Raw genomic sequence first — 26,693 nt, forward strand, 5'->3', positions numbered from 1 at the left:
ATGCAGCCCCCGAGGTAGAGCCTGGACGGCGCTGAGGAGCGCGGTGCGGTGCGCAGCCCGCCCTCCCGAGACGGCCGTCCGGCCTCGCGCCTGACTACTCCCTCCAGCCCGGACCCCCCTGAAATATGTTCAGGGGCGCTTGGATGTGGCCCGGGAAAGACGCCGCCGCGCTGACTATCTGCTGCTGCTGCTGCTGCTGGGCTCCCAGGCAGAGCGACAAACCTTGCGCCGATTCGGAGCGGGCGCAGCGATGGCGACTGTCCCTGGCGTCCCTGCTCTTCTTCACCGTGCTGCTCACTGACCATCTGTGGCTGTGCGCGGGGGCCCGGCCCCGGGCCAGGGAGCTGAGCAGCGCCATGCGGCCACCCTGGGGGGCCGGCCGCGAGCGGCAGCCGGTGCCCCTCGTCGCGCGGTGCGTTGCTGCCACCGCCACTGCTGTCGCCCGGGGCGAGCCCAGCGCGTCCGGGCACCTGCGGCCCGCGATACAGCAACCTGACCAAAGCCGCCCCCTGCAGCCGGCTCCGGGTCGAGTTCCGCGACGGCGTCCCAGAGCCCACCGGGCTGGACGCAGCTTGCACCAAATTGGAATCTTTGCAGAGACTTTTTGAACCGACCACCCCGGCTCCTCCTCTGCGGCCCCCTGACTCCCCTTCCCGTGCCCCGGAGTTCCCATCCGCCAAAAAAAACTTGCTCAAAGGCCACTTTCGGAACTTCACTCTCTCCTTTTGTGACACCTACACACTCTGGGACTTGCTGCTTGGCATGGACCGCCCCGACAGCCTGGACTGCAGTCTGGACACCCTGCTGGGGGATCTACTGGCTGTAGTGGCCAGCCCGGGTTCCGGGACCTGGGAGGCATGTAGCAACTGCATAGAGGCATACCAGCGACTGGACCGACATGCTCAGGAAAAATATGACGAGTTCGACCTCGTGCTGCATAAATACTTACAGGCAGAAGAGTACTCTATCCGGTCCTGCACGAAAGGCTGCAAGGTAGGGATTGGTGACCCAAGCCACAATAGCTGCCTCGCCAGAGGTAGTTTCTGTGTCAGTGGGGCCAGGAAAAAATAAAGGTCTTCCTCTCCATCTGCCCTACGGCTCCTACCATTCCCAGTCTAGTACTGTGTCACCCTGAACCCGTCCCTAGAGAGAGAGCTAAAGAGATTCAGGTCAACTTCTATGAGTTTAAGGTCTGAACATTTTAGGGCTAGAGCCTCTGGTGCACTGCTTCCTGCATGAGGGGAAGGGGGCCCTGGGCTGGCAAAGTGGTAGCAGGAGAGTCTGTGTTCTCCAGCCTTCTGGTTGGCTCTGAACCCCACTCCTGGACTAGAATCAGTCCTGGGACTGGCTGTGGAAGGATTGGGGGGGAGGAATGTTCAAAAGGCAGGAGGAAGAATATTTGACTACCCAATTTCATCCTTTTGTTACTGCTAATTGGATGAAAGGCCCACGCCTGGTGACAGGGCACACCACACTGTTGGACCTTTTATATGACCTGAGATAGTTGGCCAGATCCCAGGCAGGAGCCCAGGGGAGGCTCGGCCCTCTTAAGGAGGAACCTGTAGGCTTCTGCCTTCGAGGGAAGAAGGCTGGGGAAACAGGGCTTATCAGCTCTTGGAAGGGCCATGGAAGGTTGGTGCATTACAAAACTCACAGTGCTCCAGGGTGGGAAACCCACATTCTGGCTGCTAGGGGGTATCGAGAGGAAATCAGAGTAGGTAAAAAGGGACCTGCCTAGGAATGGGATTGAGTTAAGAAATGTCTTGACCCTCAGTAGGCTGCTCTGTATAATAAGCAGGTGGGGCTGGGCACACATTTGGGGGGCCTGAATCCACTTTCATGTCTTTCCTGCCTGGCCAGGTGGCCTGCTTTGGGGAAAGAAAGAACAGCAAGGTCAAAAGGTCAAGTGAGGATGAGCCCACGGAGGTCTCACACATTCTGGAGCTGGGGGCCAGCAGCTGGAGAGTGAGGCAGTTGCCTCCTAGTGTGGAACAGCTCCCTTCAAGGCTTTGAGAAAGGGCAGCAAGTGCCTCTTTGCAGCAAGCATTGCTCCTGTGGACTTCTGCAAGGTTCTGCTGCTCTCCGTGGGCCCCTCGGGGATTTGGGCTGGAGGACTGGGGAGGCAAGGAGTAGCTCCTCCATCCTGACTTCACTTTCTCCTTCTCCCTTTTCCTATTCTCGTAACCTAGCCGTCTCCTCCCGCCTCACTCAGCCTCAGCTGACTCACCGCCTCACTCACACTACCAAATGAGATATTCCACTTCTTAAAGGTGTACAGACAGAGAGACAAACATATACAGCCATGCACGGCTAGCGATACCCTGGACAAAGTCATACTGAGGAACCGAGGCGTTGCCACTTTCATAAACAGTGCTGTGGAAGCAGGCGCCATGTCACATGCGTCTCCCTGTGGTGTCAGAGACATGCAATGACATGAAGAAAGACACATTTTGTCATACTGAGGTAGAGATACACACTCTAATTGCCTGCCACGGATGCATGTCCTCAGTGAAAGCAGAGGTCCCCTAGCACACAGAATAAAGGATATCTATATTTCATGGTCCCCTCTCCAAGCCCATGGCCACAACTGTTCTTTCGTCGATCTCCAGAATGAATGAAAGCCATGGCACAACTTTTCTGTGGGGGTTTTCTCCATGTTATAGTTGGATCAAAGCTCCTTCTGACCCACACTAAATCCCTTACATTGATTGCTGATACAAAGCGGTTTGATGTCAGGAAAGGCAGAGGTTCTCTCTGATTCTGGAGGTCTTATCTCATCTGTTGAGGGCTTGTTAGCAGTTTGCTCTCAGGCATGTTTCTTTGCCTCCTCTAAGCTTTCGTTTCCTCGTTTGTAAAACAGGAAAAATATCCTTGCCCTGCCACAGTGAGATTGAAGTGGGAATGCATGACTAGTAGCATTTTGTAGTAAGACTTTACCACCTGGTATAAATGAATATTTAGGGGTTTCAGTTGTCTGTGTATGTTGTGAGAGCACAATTGTCTAGATTACCTCCATCTTATGGATAAGGGAACTGAGGTACAGATGGGTAATAAAATTTACCCTCAGCAATGAGCAGGAATTCCAGCTCAGTGTCCTCATGTTAAACCCTTGCTTTTTGCCGTGGCCTTCTCTCAAGTACCCCAGGCCCTTTCTCCTGTCTCCTTGTCTCTCTCCAGCAGCAAGAGAGCTCTCCTGTTCTTACCATCTTATGCCTGCAGAAGGGGGGGGGGGCCAGCTCCTCAGTTCTCCTCTTGTGTTTTCTATCTCTTCCAAAGCTTTCTCCTTCAACTGAGGCCCAAATCTCAGTTTGGCCTTTAATCCAGTTTTCTGATGCCATGAAAGAAAAAGGTAGTCCTGAGCCCCTTCTCCTTGACACCCTGCCTCCTCAATCACCCACCCAACCTTGTCACAGACCTTCTTTACCTATATTAAGCCTCCTCCCTGTGAGCTCAGGGTTCCCCTGCCTGGCCCCTACCCCAAGTAGGATCCTGTTGCAGATAATATCCCATACCCAGAATCCTCTTAAGTGAGACCCTGAGGTCCTATGCTAAGATGAGTTTTTTTCCTTTGTCTGAATACCAACTCTGGGGCCGGGTTCTAGAGCCAGGTGACCCCCTATCCCCAGGGTCCTTGTGCTAAGTGCCTAAATCAGATTCTTCTGGTATGGCCCTAGAAACCCTGTTCTCTGCCTCTGAGATGTCTGCCCCTGTTTTGGGCCACACAGGGCCCCAGGAATCATACCTGTCCTCACTGCTGCCTGTGACACCTCCCAATTTAGTACCAGCTGCAACATTTTCTTAATGTGCGACTGACTTCCTCTCGCATAGCAGAGAGATGTAGCTAACTCTGGCCAGTGCCCATCCCCATACTGGCCTCTTCTAGGTCCGAGGACCACACCCCATCCTTCCCTTAGTTCCATGTGATCATCCCCCCAACACTCACTCTCTCCCTATCCCTCTCCCTCTCCCTTCCCCTCCCTTCCTCTCTCCCTCCCCCACCCTTAGCCATGCCCAGGGTTACCAGACAAATAAATCCCCTCCCTAATCTTGCCATGCCCTGGTCTGCTGCTGACTGCCTTTCCCACCTCTGCCTCTTTCTTCCTCTCAATTCAGAACACTCAGGGTGAGGAGAATGAGGGCATAGAGAGCAAACTCTGACTTCTTTCCTCACAGCTATTCCTCTATGGCCAAGAGGCCCAAGAGGAGGGCCATTGTCAGCTCTTGCAGTAGCCATTAGCTGCACTGATTGAGCTAGTTCCCAGAAGGATGGGATAGCGCTGCTCCGCTGCAGACTGTCTGGCACCCACCTGGCAGCCTGCAGGTTTGATGCTGGGACCAATCAACTGATGAGGTGGAGAAGGAGGCTGGAACCTAAATTCCCTGGAGAGAGTTAAAGGAGTTTGACTTGGAGAAGAGGAGACTCAGGAAAATCTGGCCTCAGATTTCACACTTCAAAAAGGGTTGTTCTTGTATAAAACATGTGTGTTTTGATTGGCTTCAAGGGACTTTACAGAAAGTCCTGCATTCTAAATTTTTAACTTCATAGCAGTGTGACCTCGAACCTACGAACTCCACGTCTCTGAGGCTCACTTTTTTACTCTGTCAAATGGGGCTCATTCATCAGAAAAAGCCCTATGAATTCGGTAGTAATGAGAAGTCGGCTACAGCATCAAGGCTTAGCACATCAGAGGTTCTCCCTCCAGCTTTTCTTTGCAAAGAAGGAACAGACTGCTTCAGAGCTCCTGTCCCCAGGAAGTGTTTGGCCTAAGACAAGTGGACTGCTGGGTGAAAATGGCATGGAAATGACTCTAGGACTGTATTTGCATGGAGGAAGGAATTGAAGCAAGTGACCTCCAGGTTCTGCTTCAATCCTTCAGCAGCAGCATTGGAGGGGAGAGGCTAGGGAAGGAAGTTTGGCCTCAATATCCTCACACAGGGAGAGGATGAGGGCTGCTAGAAACAGTACCTTGCCTTCTGCTCATACCTACTGGAGCCCTGCTCTTCCTCCACTCTGGCTGGCAGCTGTTTCTGCCTCACTGCCTTCTCTCCTCCCACCTGCCACAGCTTTCCTGCCGAACAGGACTCTCGGGCTAACACTGGAGATGACGGCTACCAAGAGCCAGAGGCGTCAAGAGTCCCAAGTTGAATAGTAGTTCTTGTTGTCACTCAGATGTGCTCTCTGGCCCCAAACCCATAAAAGCTAGAAAGGGGGTCCTGGTCCCTGTTTGGAGGCAGAGGAAGGGGCAAGCTGTCAATAAGCAGCCTCCTGGGAATCAGAGCAAAGCTGACCCTGGGGGAGGGACCTCCGGATCCATAGCAGTTCATCTCATCACTAAGGACTGTGTAAGTATTGTTCTAGGAAAGATCAGTGCCCTGGAATCCAAGAGTTGGCACAAAGGAGAGGCAATGCTTACAGCTAGGACAAGGATATATGAAGTAAAGCTTAGAGTGGCAAAGCAGTCACTTGCTGAAATATACCTCTCTAGATCCTTACCCATTCCCGCTCCTCCAACTCCCATGTTCTCTCTCCATTGTAGTCCGTGAGCAACATCCCCATCCATCTTTCAAGGAGCACCAACTAGACAGTGTTTTATCACCATAGACCCTTCCCAAAGTACATCCTGTACCTTACTCTCTAACCTTCATTTATGTATTTACACACCTCTGCTCCTCCCCAAACTTCTAATCTTCCTGGCCTGATTACTTCCTGTGCCACTTTGTTCCTCTTCAATGGTTGAATGTTCCCATGCCACTCTCCCATCTGCCTCCAGCTTACCAACCCTCCCCAGCTTTACTGCAGATGTCACACCTTCTCTGCCTTTCCTGCCTCACCTCCTTGGTACTATACTCCTTGCTTTTGACACCTCTATGCCCCCTCACAGGATACTCACACTTTGCCTCCCTCATCCCTATCTCTCTTCATGCCTTGATTTTCTTTCATCTTTTGATCTTCTCTTCTTTTACCCCTTCCCCCAGTCTTCGGGGCTACTTCCGATCCTTACCACAAGCCGGTGGCCTGACTACCATAGTCACCATAGCAACAGGAACCTCTAGAAAGGATGTATTGGTATCTCCTGAAGATGGGGTTGGGAGAGTTAAGAGGGAGGAAAGGAGCCCAGAAACCTTCCACCCAATATTGCTCTGGCTGAAAGTGTCTACTGAGCATGGTAGAGGTGAGGGTGAGGAAAGAGAAGTGGGTACCTTCTGCAGACATTAGTACCTCAGGGAGAGAGTACACACACTCACTCTTTTGTGTGTGGTTGGGGATGTAGGCCAATACTTAAGACTCAGGGTCAGGGGTTGTCTTTGAAAAACTTCTCTCAGGGCAGTTCTTCTGTGATCCCTGTGTTCCAAGACTGTTTACCTGTGGTGTGTGTCTGCAGATTGGAACTACCATGACCTTCACTCCTCTCAGGCATGTGACATTCCAGCTGCAGGTATGTGTTGAATGCTAGGAGCTACCTTTTCTTCTGGTGACTGTACAATCTGCAAGCCCACAAACACAGTTCTCCAACAATGGTCAAGTAGGACTCTGGAAAAAGGCTCTGTCTGAATTCCTGTGGTTACGGGTGTACAGGTCAGAATCTATGTGAGGAATAATAAACCAGACTTTTGTCAATGGGCATAAGAGGATGGTAGGATTTTAGAGGGAAGAGCAAGGGCACCAAGTGGGTTAGGCTTGGGGGGGTGACTGAGAATGAGTTACTACAGAAGGAGAAGAGTTGACATAGCCAAAGCTCTTGCTCAAATGGATTCTGGAAATGGGACCTGGAATCTGAGCCACGAGTTTCTGGGCCAAAAGAGAGTCCAGCTGGCTCGAAAGAAGAAAGGGATAAGAAAAGGAAGTCAAAAAATAAAATAAAATACAAGCTTTTGAGTATCTAGGAGGTATATGTGTGTTGGGGGGGATATATACATCCATGAACTCAATCTTGTCTATGATCCTAGCAGGAAAGCACCATTATTATCCCCACTTTACAAATGTAACAGTTGAGGTTCAGCAAGAGGAAATGACTTCCCTAAGTTGCATAGGGCAGGGAGCTTGGGGTGCAAACCTGCCTTTGTTCTTTCCCAATGCACAGATGTATAGAAGATGTTAATATTCTCTGCCAGATGTTGGAGGCAATAACCTCCCTGGTGGCTATGGATAGACTGGTGAAAAGTTAGGCTGGCTAGGAGGAAGGCTCTACTGTGTCTATTGGAAACTTAGAGAAACCTCTGGAGTGGCTAAGATTCAAAGGGAGGACTCACCAGCATCCTCTTTGTTCAAGATACATGTTTATTGCCTTTGAGATCTAGTGATAGATTCTCCCTCCCTTGGCAGCCACTAACATCTTATAGTTCTTCATGGTAGGTTATCCAATCCCAAGTGCTCAGCCTTAAACACTTAAACCTAACAACATTAAATGAACTTAGATTTCTTTGTGTGAATATATGTATGTGACAATAATAATTAAAGAAGTCATGAATTTGAGCAGGAGGTGACATAGGGAGGAGTTATAGGGGGAAAGAAGGAGAAAATGAGGTAAATATAGAATATATGTAGCAAATTCTCAAAAATATTAAATTAAATTTTGATTTAAAGAAAGATGCAGTGACAATCACTGAGGTATCCTCTTGGGACAGAGACAGGAAGATGGAAAGAAGAGGGTTGCTCTTTCCTTTTCTTCAGGCTTAGAAAAGAAGAGTTGAGTTCCAGTTGTCTTGAGAAAGGGTATTTCTGTTATCTTCTCAACTCCAATATACTGAAAGTATCAGCCAGGGCAGAAAAGAGAAAGGTGCCCTAGACAGGCCTAATGTCTGCCTGAGCCCCAACCCGCCTGCAGCACACACTGGTAGCTGACAGAACCAAAAGGAAAAACAAATGCACTGCGATCTTGTCGTATGAAAGTCAGATAAGGCCTGGATGTCCAGTTTCCATGCCAGGATTTTGTTGAGTCCCCAGTCTTAGATGTCTGGTCTTCTCCTTAGAAACAGAAAGGAAGAGGTAGCCCATAACATTCTGTCTGAGAGAAGGGCATGTTGGAGGTGTGAAATGCTACAGTTGTTTTCCAATCTTCCTTGGTTTGAAGCAGATAGCATGTCTACCCAGCTTATTTGTGAATGGTGAAGTATGGCTGTTCGGTCAGTGCGCAAGTTAATTCTTGAAAATTACTATAGGCTCAAAATCTTTTTAAAAATATTTTCCTTGATTATTAAAGAATATGGCCTTTGAGAACTTTTAGAAACTAGAAATATGATAGGTAAAAGGGAACTAGAGACATTTGGTTTTTTTTTTTTCATTGTCATGAAGTATACAGAACTTGCATTTTAAGTGTATAATTCAGAGGCATTGGGTACATTTCTATTTCATTACTATTTTTAAAACATTTTCATCCTCCCAAACAGAAATTTTCTACCTGTTAAACAATAATTCCCCATTTCCCCTTCACTCTTTCCCCTGGCAACCAGCACTCTACTTTCTATCTCTTTTAACTTAATTGTTCTAGATAACACAAGGAAGCGGAGTCAGACATTATTTGTCACTTTGTGTGGCTTATTATATTTTATATTATATATGTTATATATATGACATATAATATGATGCTCTTAAGGTTCATCAAAGTTTTAACACACTTCAGTATTTCATTTATGGAATGTTATGGCTGAATAGCATTCCATTGTGTGCAAATGCCACATTTTGTTTACCCATTATTTTCTTAGTAGATGTTTGAACTATTCTACATTTGGCTATTGTGAACAATGTTGCTCTGAACCCTGTTCTACCAATATTTGTTTGAGTACTTGTTTTTACTTCTTTGTATATTTAGGAAAGGAATCACTCGGTCATACGAGAATTCCCTGCTGAAACGTTATTAGCTTGTTTGTTGTAGAGAGGGTTTTGCTATGTAGCCTAGACTATCACTGAACTCAGGCTCCACCTACCTCAGCCTCAAGTGCTGATATTACAGGCGTGCACCTCTGTGTCCAGCTTACATTTAACCTTTTGAGTAATTGCCTCTCAGTTCTCTATAGCAGCTGTGGCACGTTACAGCCCATTCTTACATTTTGCATTCTAGACCATTTTACGTACCAGCAATGAACTGAGCAAGGCTCCAAATCTCTACATCTTTGGTAACACTTGTTATTTTCTGGGTTCTTTTGATGACAATACCGGTGCTGATGCAAATACATGGTTTCCTAGTGATTTATTATAGGTCTTTTTAACTTGCTTGTACTCTGAGTACCTTTCCATATACTTAAAAATTCATAAGCTCCATCCTTGATGAGTATATGATATTCTGTCACAAGTTACGTAAGTGATTTAACAGGCCATGTCCTGTTAGATATTTAGGTGACTGCCAACTTTTTACTATTATAAATAATCCCATGGTGACTATCTTTGTTCTTAAATTTATATCAGATCTATCATTTTTATTCATAAAGGCTATCTCAGTCATTCTTCCTTATACCTGTACTTTGCTGAGTTTTTTTTGAATCACAAATGATACATGCTTATTTTATCAAATCTAACAATATGAAGATTTATAAAGAGAATGTTAATAATCCTGTTCAGTCTTTTCTAGTTCCACTGCCCCAAGGTTCTGGATGTTAACAATTTTGTGTGTATTCTCTTCTCTGTAAGCTTACATAAACATCTACACAAAATGACTCTTCCTTTGTTTTGCATACAAATGGAAGCATAAACATGCATTCTATAGAATGAAGTTTGGAACTAGACTTACAGAATCACAGTATTAACCTTTTTAATGCTACTGGCATACGTTGCTAAATCTCTTTCAAATTACTAGATTATTATAGTTTATACTCGCAACAAAAATGTGAGGCTAATTTACTTGAAAAATGATCTAGCCTTAGCTTCTCATTGACATTCCTTTGGTCAGACATTTGTTTTTATTGTTTATAAGCCATTTGCGGGGCTTGTTTGTGAATTGTTAGTTCATGCTTTCTGTTTTTACTAATGCTTTGTTTGTTCCCCTTTATATGGATTAATGTTGTTCGCCTTTTCTGATCACATTTCTGGCAGACTTGCAAAGCTTGCTGTTTGGATCTTAGAGCAGAAAGGAGAGAATGAGAAGGAAGGGTGCTATCCTAGTTGTGTCGGAACCTTTACCTGTCTTAATTCTTACACCTGCCCTGTGACGTGTATACATACTTGACCCCATTTTGCAGTGGACATGACAGTCTCTGAGGAGTCAAATGAGTTAGAGCTATCCAGCTCATAGAGTTGAAGCTGGCAATTATGTGTTGGCAGGCAGCACTACTACTCAACCTGTGCTAGTGTTACCATTCAACTACATCTCCAATCTGAACAGAGTGCTTTGATAAGGGAATGGAAATGATCATTCGTAGCGTCTAGAATCCAAATGTTCTTTCCAGCGCACCCACTTGTAAGGCAAACTCTACTTCTGGGTGAAATGACTGATTTTGGAAAAATCATTCTTCTCTATTCAAGCCTAGAACTCTCTCCTCAACTTGGCCTGAAATTACACCAAAAAGAAATTTGTTTGAGTAACCCGGTTTGGTAGTGGTGGTAAACTGAAGGGAGTGTCCCCAGAGAAGTGTGGTTGGTATATAAGAACTTGGGCACTAAAGCTCAATGTCTATATATTATATATTATTCATATTATATATTATATTATATGTTAACACACACACACACACACACACACATATATATATATATATATATATATATATATATATTATACAGGTAATCCTGACTTCAGATTCTACTTTGAAATCTGTCCTCACTGTAGAAGAGTTATTGTGACAGTCATTGCATTACAGTTTTTACATTTTAAGATATGTATTTTTGTCTATGGGGGTTGCACATGCAATAGTACATGGGGGCAACATCTGGGAATCAGTTTTCTTCTTCCATAAAGTGGATGGTGGATGAACTCAGGTCATCAGGCTTGGAGGCAAGCATCCTTACTGTTGAGCCATCTTGCAGCCCTAATATATATCCTTTATCTCACTTGAACCCCCACTTTTTTCACCTTTGAAACTAAGAAAAATGGGGTCATTATGAGGGCTTGATGGACATAAATCATCCTGATTTCTGATAATGTGTTTGTGGTAGAAGGTGCTCAAGAAATGCTAACCACCATTACGATTATTATTGGCTATAAGCCTCGGATTAGTTATTCAAACTCTTTGGTCCTCTCTGTCCTTATCTGTAAAGATTTGTATCTCCCTCAGGGGGTGATTATGGGGGATCAATGAGTTAATAAATGTCAGGATTAAATGCTTAGAATAGAGTCTGGCATATAGTAAGCACTTAATAAATGGTAGCTATTTTCTCATCTTAATTAGATGTGTTTAGTCCAAATGATTGCTTAATACCCAATTGAAATTCTCAACACTGAGGTGGGTTGCTGAGGAGGAGGAAAAGGTAGTGTTTTGAAGAGGGGTTAAAGTGTCTAGGGTGGGGGTGGTTATTGGATGCTAGAAGGCAACTGGAGATATTTTAGTAAGTGCATAAAGACCTTTTTAGGTGGGTGAGGTAGGAGGTAGAAAATGAGAGGACTCCCAAAGCCCTTGATTCACATTATGACCAAAGAAGAGCTGTAGTTACCTTTGATCAGGTCCCTGTTCATCCCAGCCTGTCATCTACTTAGAGGAGGAAGGTGAGGCAGCCAAACAGAGCTCGTTTTGTTTTTCAATGATCTAAGTAATGACTGACGATGGCTTCCTCTAAAAACAACTGTGCCATGTAGAGAGAAGTGTGTGCAACTCAAAAGAAGCTGCAGTTTCCCATGTCACAATAAAGTCTTTCCTGTGGTGACCAGCATAACCACTGTGCAGAAAAGACCTGGAAGATTCTCTCCTCCCATCTTAGCTTCTCTCTTTGTCTATAAGACTGACTCCTTGTTTGCTCTTTTGGTTTGTTAAGTGCACCTGGATGGAGCCTGTAGCCCAGACACTGGTGATGGATTAGCTGATCCAGGGCCTCTGGGGCAAGACCATATGGACTGACTCGGGCAAAGTTGGTCATATCAAGTCTCAGATGTTTTGTTTTGTTGTTTATTATGTTCCTGACTGCAGATGAACTTCTATTTATTTTCCATCTTATCAACGTAATTCATATTCATAATTTACAGTTACGTTCATGTTACACATATGCACATGCTTATGCCTCCACTTGTCCCCAGTTTTAGTCTTCAGAGTTAAACACTTGGAACTTTCCTGGTTGCTTCTGATTTTGCCACCACATTATCAAATGCCAATATTGCTGATACTTGATTTTTCTAGGTGCACGTTCACATATAAAAGGACAAAAGTCCACCATATATATATATATGTATATATATATACATGTATATGTATATATAAATGCTTTTGTTGAAACAGTAGCTCTATTTCTCACCCTTGAGCTCACTCAAGTGTTAAATACATCGGATTCTTCTGACTGTTTTTCATTTTTTGTTTGTTTTGCTAATATTTACCTTCACATGTCTAAATGGCACATCAATATGCTATTGCTTTTTTTCAGTTTCAAATATTTATTGACTTTTTAAAAAGTCTGGTTAGAGGAAGATTTACCTTTCTTACTATGGGTAGCACCATAAGTGCACACACCTCCCCTCCCTTCATACATCCAACATTGGCATATCCAAATTTCTGGTTCTAACAGTTTAACTTATTTACATTGTTAATTTTATAACTATTGTTTACATCTAGCAATGTAAGACTGTATGATTAACATTTTATTCCTTGGTCAACTTGCTTTCTGGGAGTTAACAATGGCCTCTCATTTCCCCTTTACTGGGTTTTCTTTGAAATTTTGCTAACATCTCACCAATTTCTTCATTCACTGTAAAAGTCCATGAGAATATATTTATAAGCCATTGTTTTCATTTTTTTCTTCTCTTTGGGAAGTGCTTCATATTGTTCAATCTGGGTTAGCTGCTGAGAACCTGGTTCTCAAGTGCTTGGCAAACACCTTCTTGTGCATACATCTTCCAGTCTGTATCAAGAGACCCTGTGAACGCTGAAAAGAATGCACATCTAAGTAAGATACAATGATCTCTGTCCTCAAAGAGCCTAGAGTCACAGCCATAGTCAATTTGTGCAAAGGTGTTTGGAAAGCTTGAACTCCATCCTGGGACTTTGAATCAAGCCACCTCTTTGGTCCTACACTTGAGGCAAACTTCCCCCTCTCCATTTGCAATGGGTTAGCTGAAGAATAAAATATAGTCCCCTAGAGAGCAAATGGTATCTCAGGCTACATTAACAGAAACAGTTTCTAGGACAGGAGAGATGAAGGTTCTTCTTCACTTTGTGACAATAAACCTGTATTTGGGGACTGTGCTCAGTTGCATAAAACAAAACAAAACAAAACAAAAGGCAGGCTTTTGTGACTGGGAACAACAGGGAACTAAAAACTACATCCATTGAAGTAGGTGGAAAACCTTGGGGTGTTTGACTTCTTGGAAGCTTTGTGTACACATACTTACTTCTACTCTTTGCTTGCATTCCCTTTTCAAATTACTACAGTCTCGTTTCTTTCCCTGCTGTTCCACTGAAACTGTTCTCACTGTGGGGAGACTGTGTCTTAATTACCCAAGCCCATGTGTTCTTAACTACCTAAATCCTTCTCTGCTGACCGTCCCCTCCCCCTGATCTTTGATATTCTCTCCTCTCTTAATTTTCAGACTGCCATTTTCCTCCTTTTTATCCTCTAATTGCTCTAGAGGTTTGCCACAGGGCCTGGTGCATGCTAGGCAAATGTTCTACCTCTGAGTTACAGCCCTAGCTCTTCTCCCATTTCTTAGACCACTCATTTCATTCATCTTCATCTATCTCATTTCTTTCCTCCACCTGCACTTCAATTCAGTTAGTGTTTTCTTAGGAATCTACTGTTGAGCCCTTTGTCTCCTCCCTTGGCTTCTGTATTGCTTTATTGCCTAGAGTGAGCCAGGTTACACTGTTATAACAAGTAACCACAAAATATCAGAGGCTTAACACAACAGAGGATTATTTCTTGCCATGATTCATATCAAAGACAGGTCCACAGGGATAAGACACCTCTTCATAACGATCACTATATAGGGAAGAGGGATTATCTATCTTAAATTTGTTTCCATAGTTAGAAGCAGAAGAAAGAATATGACAAAACATATTCCAGCTCTTAAAGGGTCTCCTCAGAAGTAAACCGTATCACTTCAAGTCATGTCAATGACCATGCCTAACTTTGAAGAGGAAAAGATAGTCCTACTATGTTCCTAATGACTAAGCCACTTAACTCCCCATGACTTGAAGACCTTTATGTTTTTATTATGCTTTTAGTTGATTTTTTGAGACAGAGTCTATCATAGCTCAGATCTTCCTGAAATTCATCATGCAGACAAGGCTAGCTTGAACTTGTAGCAATTCCCCCTTGTTCCGTCTCCTAAGGGCTAGGATTATTGGCATGCACTACTCTATTAGGTTCAGATCCTTCTTTAGAGCTGAGGCCATTAGTCCAACTGCATCCTTAACATTTCCATCTAGCAGATCCACATATACCTTAAAGTCAACATGACCCCAGTTGAATTTGTCTTCATCCTCAGACACACCCTTCCCCATATTTCTTTCCTTAATAAATGACACTAGCTAGGAGTGGTGGCATACGCCTTGGATCCTAGAAGTTAGGAAGTAGAGGGAAGAAGATCAGAAGACTTCGAGGCCAACCTTGGCTACATAGTGAGTTTGAGCACAGCATGGTCTACATGAGACCCTGTCTCAAAAAAACAACAATAACAAATTAAAAAATAATATGGAATTGGTATTCATCTTAACACCCAAGCTGGAAGTCTAGTAGTGATCCTATACCCCTCTGTTTTGACTCTTTTCCACCTCTATACATAATCCTGTTGGCTTCACCTCATTAACATCTTTTCTCACATCCACTCCTTCCTCTCATTTTGCCCCACTCAGGCAAGAAAATTTTAAATTTTATTGGATCTTCTGCATAATCATTGTGAACCAAAAGTCACACACACACACACACACACACACACACACACACACACACACACACATGAATGCACACCTATGCCCCTTACTATTATATCTCAACATTCATTCATTTGGTGTGTATTAGTCAAGTGGGGTACTATTGCTACCCTTAGTGTTGGGAGAGGTTCCTACTCTCCATTAATATATTTATCCATTATTACCTTCAAATTATTTCAATACTCATATTATTTTTCTACTCTCAAATTTAAAAAACTATAGCCTTAGTTGAGGCCTTCATACCATCTCGTTCAAATTGTTTCAACAATCTAGCTCATCTCCCAGTCTTAGTACTAACACTCTATCCTCCACACTTGCAGACAGAACCCTGAAAAATTAGTCACAAAAGTGATAAGCCATCTCCCCCCATACCCAAGACAGAGTCACACTAAATTGCCCAGACTGGCTCAAATTTGTAATGCTCTTGCCTCAACCTACCACACAGCAGGTATTACAGACCTGCACCACTCATCTCTAAATAAGCAGTTATGAAAAGCTCTCCTTTGCAGTGGAGATGATACTCCTAGCCGTGAAGAGACTTGAAGTACCAGGGTGGGTGGGGAAGGTGGGTGGGGATACCCAGGGGGCCCCACCCTCTCAGAGGAAAAGGGGAGGGGGATGGAGGAAGGATTGTGGGAGGGGGTGACCATGAGGGAACAGTGAGTGGGATGTAAAGTGAATAAATAAACATGATAATAAACACATTTAAAAACAGCTCCCCATTGCTTCTAAGAAGAACCCTAGTTCCTTCCCATATCTAAAGCATGATGATATGGTCATATACTTCCTGCACAGCACATGCTCCTTCAAAACCTCCTGCTCACACCCTCTAATTACACTGAACTACCCACATTGTCTGAGTCCATCATTAGTTCCTACTTCCAGGTTATTATGCCTGCTGATTCCTTTGCTTGAAGAGTACTTTATTCTCTCTCTATTTCACCTACTGAGCTTCTATCAACCCCCCTTTTTTGCAAGCCCTAACTTAAATTTTTCCCACATGGAAAATGTTTTCTGTCCTTCAGCCTTGAAAACAGTCAATCTTTCTTACCTTCATTCTACCAAGGTGCCAAGTACATGTGACTTCACACTGAAGTTCATACTCATTGATTCACATGGTCGTTTTCCTTGCTCAAGACATGAGTCTTGTCTTTTTCATCCCCTTTATCTGTAGTTCCTAACACAGAGCCAGGCACTCAGGTATTTAGTGTGTTTGTTGCACTAAAAAAGAATGAGGAAACTAGATTCAGAGAGGTCTACAAATTCCTAACAACAGTTGGCCTGAGGGCAGGATTGTGAATGATATATGGCCCAAGAAAGAGCTAAAAGATACGAGTAAAAGTCAGAGAATGGCATTGATTTCAGCTCCAAAGAGGACAGAACTTCATTAATCACTAGAGTTGTCTGAAGCTATAGCTGGGCTACCCTATGAGAGGATGAGTTTTCTATGACAGTGGTTACAATTAGAAACTGGATGGTGCTTTCCTGTGCTGTTGGGGGCGGATACTGTGGTGGAGTGATGACTCTCACAGTCCTTTCCATTCTGGAAGAGTTACGAATTTACCTCCTCTGCTCATCTCATTTGGCATCTATCATTTAGGCTCCTTCAGAACTGTCCCCGGATTGTGGATACTACTTCTCCATTAGTCTACCCTTGGCCAGATTGAGCGTATCTAGCCTTTGAGCAGATGGTCTAGGAGGCTTGGACATAGGAGGACCCTCTGGACTAGACTATCTTTAGGTTTGCACCCATGTCTCCAGCCATCTTCTGCCTCTTTCTATTAGGCCAGACCAGGCCACTTTGACCCATCACTGCTCATACTAAGAAGTAAGATAGCTATTGCTCATAGACCCTTACATAGAGCCCTGTCACTTGCCCTGTAATGCCTCTAATCTGACTTTACCAATGCCAGCAGACTATTGCTATCTGCAGAATTACAGTCATGTCCTGATGTGACCTTACTCTGTTTGAAGTCCAACTGTTGGGGAGCCCAAGTGAAAAACACTTTCTCCTGCCCAGGAGATTACCTCCCATCATTTAAGGATTGCAATAGATGCTGGGAAAAGAAAGGCATCATGTTAGTTGCCAAGATGCCTCTTACATCTCCAACTCAGTCAAAATATTCCCTTCCTATGAACCTAAGTTTCCCTATGGGTAAAAACTAGGGCTAGGTTGGTAAGTTGTATATAGACCCCTTTGCTTCCACAAGCACTGCAGCTGGGGCTCCTGGCCAGGGGTCCTATGGGTACATTAAGAAGATAAGCAGCCATGAAGAAAGGGTCTATAGGGACGATTTGGATGGGGAAACAAACCCTAGGGAGAGAAGTGAGTTAAAAATCAGGAAGGAAACTGCTTGCTTCCCTGGTTGGAAAAATAACTAAAGCTTTTCCTCTTGTGGGGTTTTTCCAGCCCCAAACCTAGGAGGCTGCCAATGGCTCTCTCTCTCTGAACCTTCAGGCTCCCAAGTCCTGACTTTGAGGGTGTGACTGTGCATTTGCAGCCCTCAGTAAACCACAATTTCTTTCTATAGAATGTGGGACTAAAATGCCTGGCCAGGGCTATAAGCCAATAAGCTGAGGATGAGGAAGGTTGGGTCATTCCCAGTCCTCCCTAAATTAACAATTGCAGAGCCCAGGAGGGGAGGGGATCCCTTTTGTCTCACCCCTCCTGTTTGAGGGGTGTTTCTGTTGCTCAGCTGGGAGGAGGGGTGAGACAGCCTCCCTAGCTTCCTTTTTGGGTTAATTGGTGTTCCCTCTAGTTATTCCCTGTTTCCTTCCCCTCCCAGTTCCCATAGCAACTGGGCTATAGCAGCCAGAACTTGATTGAGACCTGTGGTGGCCCTACTGAGGTGGGGAAAGGAGGACACTGGTAGTTCAAGGTTTCCCTGCCACCGCCTATTCGCCATTCCTGCTCCCTCAGCGATCTAGGATGGTTCCACTCAGAGGCCAGGGAATAATGGAAAGAGCTTTTCTGACAGGGCTTGAGTTCAAAGATTCTGGAACTGTCGAATAGGCTGTGTTCTTCTCAGCACTCCTCTTATCCAGGCCCCTGGTATCTGGCCCCTAGCTTTAGGATTTCTTTTCTCACAGGGTTTTCAATAAGAAGAAACTTGGAGCTGGAATTATGAAACCAGGTTTCCAGTTCTTTTCTCTGCCAATATTTTACAAGGTTATACTCAAATTCTTCTCCCCCTTTTAGGCCTCAGTTTCCCCATCTATATAATGGTAAAATTGATATTCTCAACCCTGGTTGCATGCTGAACGTTGCCTGAGGACATTTTCCAACTGCAGATGTGTGGAATTCTGCCTGCAGAGATTCTGACTTTTTGGTCTGAGTGTCATGTGAACCAGACAGGTTCGGTTTTTTTTAAAAACTCCCTAGTGGGTCCTGGAATGTAGCCAGAGCTAAAAATCTGAGAGCAAAGGATCTCCACAGGTCTCTAAACCTCCTTTTCCTGGTTCTAAGACACTTCCCCCTTCTTCTAATGTTCACTTCCAGCAAGCCCTCCTAGCCCCTTCTCTGTCTCCAGAAGAGTGCCTAGGCCTCCTGCCACAGTTACCACACTGATGAGAGAGGACAAGCTAAACAGAGCTTCAGAGCCGAAGGTGGGCTTATTGCCAGGTGGTAACACTATGATCCATACTATCACTTGAAACAGGCCCCAGGCCACCTTAAAGCATGTGGGCCAGCAGTGGCTCAGCTGGCCAGCTGTGGGGCTTAGGAATTAGATTACCTCTGAGCTCACTGTGGCTCTTCTGCTTCTATTCCCCTCATTAGCTTCTTGCCTGTTCCTGCCTCACCACCCACAGGCCTGGTGTCCTCCCCAGGCAATCTGCTCACCCACTTGTTGCCATGGTGACTCCAACTGGGGGTGTGGGGACTGAAGGGGGGTCGGCTAATTAAGGAGAAAGGCCATACTCCTACTGTCAGGCCACCCCTTCTCCCTCCCCCACCTCTCAGATGAAGGGAGTGCCCAGACTCTATACTTTGTTACTGGGCTAATTGCAAATGCCTGTGAAGAGAGCAGGAATGTCACTGGGGACTCCTCCTCTAGAAGCAGGAACACGAACTGAAAGAGCTAAGGAGACTCTCTCAGGGCCCGGTGAGCCCCAGTTCTACTGATGACCACAGAGTAGGGGGCTGATTACACAGTTTGGGGACAGAGTGGCATGGGTTCTTGGTCCATGCTGTAGAAATGGCATTTGTAGCTATGGACAGAGACAGATCTTGGCACTTAAAGGCCCAGAGTATGGAGGGGGCTCTTAGGTGCGAAGGCCCTTGGCTCTTGAGATTTTACTCTCTTTTCTGCCTCACTCCTGCATCTCCTCCCCTCTGTCTAATCTTTGATCCTCCTTTCAGTGTGCATCTTTCTCATTTACTCCTGTCCATGTTTATCCATGCTCATGTTCTCTTGTTCTTATCTCTTCTTATTCTTTCTTCATCACCCTATATACTCTGCATTTGATTTCCTTACACAATTTCTCTTTTACTACCTATACACTGCAGCTTCCTCTTACCCCCTTCTGCACCTCTCTTACCACCCTCTTTTACCTCTCCAGCTTACTTTCCCCGCCTCCTCCCTTAGCCTGTTCTTTCCCACGCACCCTTCTTTGACCCCATTATCCTTCCTTTATTTATACATTTCATCTTAGCTGTCTCACCCTTGGGAATTGTTACAAATACAACTGAAGATGGGTGTTTTACCATGTATGCAAAGATGTTCAGTGGGGCACTGTCATCATGGTCACAACATAGAAGGCACTCAAATGTCATGAACAAGAGTTTAGTCCCCTTTCCTTGCCATCCGCACGAAGCCCCTCTTTTCTCTTAGTCTATGCGTACTCGTTTATCTCTACATTTTTGCTTAAACTGTTGCCTCATTGATGTATCTTATCTATAAAAATCCTTGCTTAAGCCCAATGTTGCTGGGGTTTTTTGTTTGTTTGTTTGTTTGTTTGTTTGTTTGAGACAGGAGTTCATGTATCTTTGGCTGGCCGTAAATTCACTATGTAGACAAAGATAACTTTGAACTCTTGATCCTTTGGTCTCCAGCTCCCAAATGCAGGGATTACAAGCATACCACTATACCCAGTTTTACAGTGCTAGGGATTGAATAGAGGATAGAATTTAAAGTGTGAACCACCACACCTAGCTCATGGCGTGCTAGGGATTAAACCTAGACTTCATAAATGCAATAATACAAGGGCTGTACTAATTGAATCACATCCATAGCACCCAAATTCAACTGCTATCTCATCATTGAAAGTTTTCTCAGTCTACTATTAACCCTAATGAACCATAATTCTGTCCTTCCTATGGAATAAATGTCATAAATTCAAGTTAAGTCTACTCGCGAAACTGAAATTTTCATGAGAGAAGGGATCTATCTCCATATACATTCAATCATAAGATTTTTAAGATGTATATTGTATTGAAAGAACAGTGGTTAATAGAGAAGCCCATGAGCTTATATGCAGTTCACAGCTTAGTGGAGCTGACAGAAATGAAAACAAGGATGCAGACAAAGTAGCATCTGTAGTGAAGAAACAAGTTAAGAATAAGTGGGGGATGTGTCCCCCTAATGAGAATAGTGAAAGACACTCTCGCGAAGGACAACATAACAAAGGTGGGGTGAAGAAACATTCCAGGCCAGGTGGTCGCATGTGCCAAGGCCGGGTAGAAAGAAGTAAAGACACATTGAAGAAAAAGAAAGAAAACCTCTGTTTCATGCAGCATGATGAGCTTGAAGAGAGATGGGAAATGAGGTTGGAAAAAGATGGGCAGAGTTGTGCAGGGCTTTGAAGTCTGTGCTTAAACATTAGGCTTTTGGTCAAAATGCATCTAAGAGTTTGAAACAAGGGAGTAATGTAATTTGATAACAGCTTGAGACCATTCTTATTCTCATGCAAAAGTCGAGGTGGGAAGCATCTGCCATCCAGGTGAGGGATTCTGGTGGAGTGCACAAAGGTGTGACTTTGGCTTCTCCCAGGGGGCATTGGACTGGAGACATTCTTTTCATATCATAATGTGGGAGAGAAGACATTGCTATTGGCATCTAATGCATGGAGGCCACGGATGCTACTCAGTATCCAACAATGCACAGCACAACCCCTACAACAAAGACTTATCTGTCCCTAAGTGACTCAGTTTTTCTGAGAAACTGTAGATTCAAGGAGAGATAAGGTATGGAGCAAGGGAGCTTTCTCACTAGAACCACTGCTGGGGTGGCGGTGGGCTAAATGAAGGAAAGAAAGGATACTGATGAAGTGAAGACACAAAGAAAGATTCCAAAAGGCCGTACAGCAGCACTGGCCGAGATGTCTGTTCCATACCAGGGCTGAAGCCAACAAGATAGAGCCTGGATTAAGAAGAGCTCAAAGACACATGTGGTGCCTGGTAAGGCAGATTCCAGTTTTTATTAAAGATAAGCCCTCATATTTGTATTGCCCTTTAGAGTTCACAAAACATTTTCATATGTGCCATGCTATTTAATCCACAACAGTCCAATAAGCTAGAGCATGAATTATTCTCATCTCCTTCTTGAGGTAGCACATGAATTATTCTCCTCTTCTTGAACTTAGAAGCTCAGCGCCATCAACAAAGGAAACGTTTATCAAGTTGAATGGAACTGAGATTTGCCTCATTACATATCAGTAACCTCTGAGGAGTCAAAACACCTCTTTGAACCATGTGTAAAATGATAGAGTTGGATGAAATGATTGGTAAAGTTCCTTCCATTCTGACATAGGATTAATTTTGTGGTTTTTGACCAACAATTCTAGATCTTGGATGATGGTAGGTTAGAGAACTCAAAAGCCCTAGCTTTGAGATGGGAGATGTAGATACGTCTGACAAGGCCTCCTCCAAATGCTGGGGTTAAGTTGGCTTGGCTCCATAGAGAGACACAGGAAATCCTGTCACACATGGCACACCGGCTGACACTGTTTCCTTGCCTCCACAGGCTGTCTACAAGGCCTGGCTGTGCTCAGAATACTTCAGTGTGACCCAGCAGGATTGCGAGCACTGGGTGCCCTGCAAGCAATACTACCCCCGGAGGTGCAGACCAGTGCCCTTCTCCTCTGCAATGAAAATGAATTGTGGGAGGCCCTCCCCTGGTTTATCTGCAGGTAAATGTCAGGGCACTGGGGAAGAAGGCGGAGATGAAAGAAGGTTAGGGGTATGGGACAGGAAAGCATCTGGAAGACAGGCTAAATCAGGAGGTCAGTGGCAAAGGAGCTGGCAATCAGGTCCCCTGTTTGGGTGGGATAGGGCCAAATGGAAGAGAACAAAAAGACCAGTGTGTGCATATCTACTCAGAATATGCCGAGCCACAAGTTACCCTGGAGAAAGTGATGTTGTCTTTGGAAGAAAGGAACTAGAGCAGAGGATGTGAGAGCGGGTGGGGAGAGTCTCCTGAGTAGGGTTACCTAATGCATCCCCTTTCCAGGTAAGGTAGAGCCATCAGCCCCCTAAAGCACTGACCCCCCATACACACCTTCCTTATCCGTTGGCAGGGTTGATTGATACTTCACCAAAGCGGCCGGAAACCAAGTGCTGTGACGTGCAGTGGGTCTCCTGTGAGTCGGAGAAGAAGAAGTTCAAGGACTCTGAGCCCCCTAAAACCCACCACCAGCAATTCCACCACTCCTATTTCCACCACTACCACCAACAGTACCACCACTACCATCCCCGCCATGAACCCCCAAGCCGTGTCAGCAACAAGCCCTCCCTGCTGCCGGTCTCTGGGGGCTCCCGCCTCAGCCCCAGCAGGATCCGGCTCTGTGTCCTTGTTCTTATGCTCCTCCATACCGTAGTGTCCTTCTCCAGCGGCCAGGGTGATGGGGGACTGGGGCTGGAGACACTGCCTGCCCTAGAGGAGGGGCTGACACAGGAAGAGTGACGACAGGGAGGGAGGACAAACCTCCACCACGTACTGACATCAGCCCCAGCCCTGTTCTAGGCTGGGGGAAGGAAGCACCCCCCACAGGAGGTGTAGTATCAGGTGGGGGTGGGGGGAGAAATGGGGGACCAGATATTGTCCCCAATCCACCCCTGCCCTAAAAACAGCTCCAACAAAATGGCCAGAGGGCCCCCAAGGAGCTGTAAAGCTCACCCAGGAGAAAAAGGTAGGAGCAGTAGGTGTCCCCTCACAAGCCCCACCTATGGGGCTTAGTTATAAAAAGGGGGGAGGGGCTGGAGTTGCCCACTCCTGCCAAGAGCCCTGACCCCAGGGAAGGAGGCTGCTTACCCAGCCTCAACCCTGCAGGGAATGTTGGGGGGCACAGAGGGGAGTAGTTCTCCCCCCTCCACATTCCTTCCGTTGCCAAGATCCTTAATTCCCTCCTGCCCATATCCCTACAGGTGACGGCAGACAGTGTGGTTGCCCTCCTGCCACTTCAGCGCACCCTGAGTGTGGAGCTGTCACAGGATGAGGCACACAGTGTGACAGCTAGGAAGGTGCCCCAGTTAGGCTGCCCCACCACCACCCTAGGCAATGAGGGATTGCAACTGGATATGGAATGAGTGGTAAAAGAGAAGAAAGATAAGGAAGGGAAGAAGAAAGGGGAGAGGTGGACAGAAAGCCCCAAGAGATGGCTAGACTGATGATACCTGGCCTTTGGGAGGTGGGTGATTAGTATTGAGGCAGGTTCAAGAGCGGCCTCCAAAATCAGAAGGAGGTGCATAAAGAGATCCCTGGGGAAAGAGTCCAGGAGACAAAACCCAGAAGGTTGAGGGCACATGGTTGGACTGCCGCTGTCTGGAGGGCCATATCTTACAGAAGGTGCACACACTCCCTAGGGCTGCTGTTGCCCTCAAATCTTGGCCTTGTGGCCACAGACCTTTCATTACCAATCTCCACAGGGAGGAGGGACTTGAGCCCAAGTGTGTCAGGCCTGGCCTGGGTCCCTACACTCCCTCATCTTGTCCTAGCTCAGGCCTCCATGAAGGAGAACTGGTGGTGTTGCCCCAGAGCTCTCCAGAGATGAGCCTCCCCTACCCTGTCCTGTGTCCATCCCCAGCCTACCAAAGAGTATTCATCCCTTCCCATCCCTGACCTTGTGGCCTATTGTCCCACTGAGGGACAGCTAGACTTCTCCTCACCCTTTAGCAGGCCCCTTTCTCTTTTACCCCTTGCTTGCTGGACAAAGTTCAGGGCCTGGCAGCAGAGGACTCTGACTGGAGATGAAGGCTGCTGCTAGCCTTGCCTGAGGAACTCCATTGTGGATTAAGCTAGAGGGGATAGTGAGAGATGAGGCTTGGGAGCCTTTGGCCTTGCTTGCACGGACCTGCTGAAAGAAAAGGAAGGCCACATTGCCGTGGCATCTAAAAGCCAATGAAAGCTGACAAGAACAGAAACCAGATTCTTTGTGGGACAGGCCAAGGGCTTTCAGAGACCAAAAGGATGCATATGGGAGGACAGTCCTGAGCAGTTTACAGAGGAACAGGAGGGAGGGAGGGAGGGCTGCACCTTGCCCAGCTTTTGTGATGGATAGGCCCTCCCCTAGCAAGACAGGTTCCTTCATCAAGGGGCCACTGTTGGATCCCAAATCAGCTTCTTTAGCCTATGGAGCCCTTTTCTCTGCCAGTTTACTCATATCTCACAGCCTGTCCTCTGCCTGGACCCTGTGTCCTCCATCTTTTGGCCCTCAGCACTTCGGGCCTGGCCACATACCCCATCCCTAGAGTGCTCTTTTTCAGCTGGGGAGGGTAAGAGGTGCTGGATCCTTCCCAGATGTGCTTATGTATAAGTGAAAGGCAGGGGCTTGGGCTCCAGAGAGATCCCAGTACTGCCTTCTAACTCCCTTCATTCTCAGGAGGGGGATAAAGGACTGGGAAGCAAGGGGCAATATGGTCCCCAGGGAATGGACCCATGGGGACTCCCATCCTCTTCCCCTCACCAAAGTGCCCAGGAGACCCCTGGCTCAGACCAGCCCAAGGCCTTGCCCAGTGGCAGGGGAAAGGGGCACCACACTCCACCTCACAGTCATTTGACTGTCCCCATTGACCCAACCCCCGATCTTCCTCCACCTCCCCAGCTGCCCCTGCCCTCTGTCACAGGCAGCAGAGGTGGGCAGCTTTCTTATGCCATTTTCTACACTGTGCTTCATGAGTAGGACTTTCTTGCACTCGTTCCTATGACTGAGTCTCCAAGCTGGTCCCCTAGTAGTCTCCCATCCCTTCCTCCTTTCCCCAGCTACGGTTGAGTTGTCTCTGCCTTCTCCTTTACCTGCCTCCGTGTTTCAGTGAGAGTGTTCGTATGTGTACTGCTTTCTGTTTTGTTGCATTGTGGAGCAGAGGCCTCTCTGCTCTTGTTTAACCCCTTAAAGAAATAAATGGTAAGACTTGACAACCGTCTCTTCGTGGATTTACTCTATAAAATCCAGCATGCTGCTCTAGGAAAACCTCTAGGGTCTGAGGAGGAACATGGGCCAGAGGACGCCAACTAACTCAGTTTAAATCTCAGGGGGAGACCATAAACTTTGTAGTACGCCATTCTAGATGAGGAAATCACAAAGCCATCCACTGGCGGTGCTCAAGATGGTAACTAACATAAAGGGCAAAGCTGAGGGAAAGTGCAGACTCCACCTGGAGTGGTAAGAACTCTGGGACGTATGGAAAGGCCAAAGCTCAAGTCCAAGGTTTTACTATGGGAGTGTGAGGCATGTGGCCAGTCCTCATTTGGAATGCAAGAGAGGACAGGACTCAAGATTTTGACACGATGCCTCATAATTCCTAAAAGCTAATCAACCACCCTAATTCATTCCATATGGGCCACTGTACCAGACTCGTCTTGCCACTGCAGGAGCAAGGAATACATGGTAGCTGCTGCTGAAGGAACAGCAAAAGAGCCTGGGCCACGGAGCCTCCTTCCTAAGGATGGGAAAGGAGAGCGTGATCAGCCTGAGCTTCCCACTCCCACAAGCCCTACTCCCACTTTCCTCCAAAGCAGTGGAACACGGCACTTAGCACGTGGCCTTCGAGACCACATTGGATCTAAAAAGTCAAGTCACCACCTTAGTGTGAGAATAAGGGATGCATATAATCACCTGGCACAATAGCTGGCAATCATTGATCAGTTCATTTTCTTTTACTCCCATCTCAAGTTTTATCATTCTCTGTATTGTGTACCAAGCACTTCTTTCTACCCTGCATCTTACTAAGCCACTCCAGGACCTCAGGACCTCAAGTCCTCTGCTTAGACTATGATAATAACCTAACTATTGTCCAGTTAATCTCTTTTCCAATTGCTCAGGCCCCAGTCAATCTTCCACCTAACACAGCCCCAGGTACTATGGAGGAACCCAATACAATGGCCATGTTTTGTGGCTAGAGAGACGCATCAGTGGTTCAGAGCACTGGCCACGAGAGGACCCTGGTTCAGTTCCCAACCTTTACATGGTGACTTACAACCATCTATAGCTCTGGTTCCAGGACATCTGGCATCCTTTTCTAGCCTCTGTTGGCAACAGGCACACGCATGTGTGCATAAATATACATGCAAGCAACCATCATACAGGCTGCTCCACAAATGAACCTCTTCTGTTATTTGCTCTCATTAGATTCTTTTTCCTGGAATGTCTTCTCCCCATCTCTGCACATCACTATCTTCCCTAGAGTTCAAAATTCCGCCTAAATATCCTCTCTACTATTGAAGGCTTTCACATCTTCTCCCAGCAGGAAATAATCT

The 26,693-nt window shown here is 46.0% G+C and overlaps 1 protein-coding gene across 1 annotated transcript; it reads left to right on the forward strand.

Moving 5' to 3' along the window:
• On the forward strand, positions 1 to 23,709 carry Fam155b (family with sequence similarity 155 member B). Its single transcript, XM_032890388.1, is given in 5 exon segments — positions 1 to 401; positions 403 to 993; positions 21,966 to 22,052; positions 22,055 to 22,130; positions 22,516 to 23,709. Coding segments are annotated over 5 exon segments (1,419 nt in total). The 5' UTR covers positions 1 to 125; the 3' UTR covers positions 22,905 to 23,709.
• Positions 23,710 to 26,693: the final 2,984 nt, after the last annotated feature.

Source organism: Rattus rattus, chromosome X (assembly GCF_011064425.1).
Source record: "Rattus rattus isolate New Zealand chromosome X, Rrattus_CSIRO_v1, whole genome shotgun sequence".
Taxonomy (NCBI): Eukaryota; Metazoa; Chordata; class Mammalia; order Rodentia; family Muridae; genus Rattus; species Rattus rattus.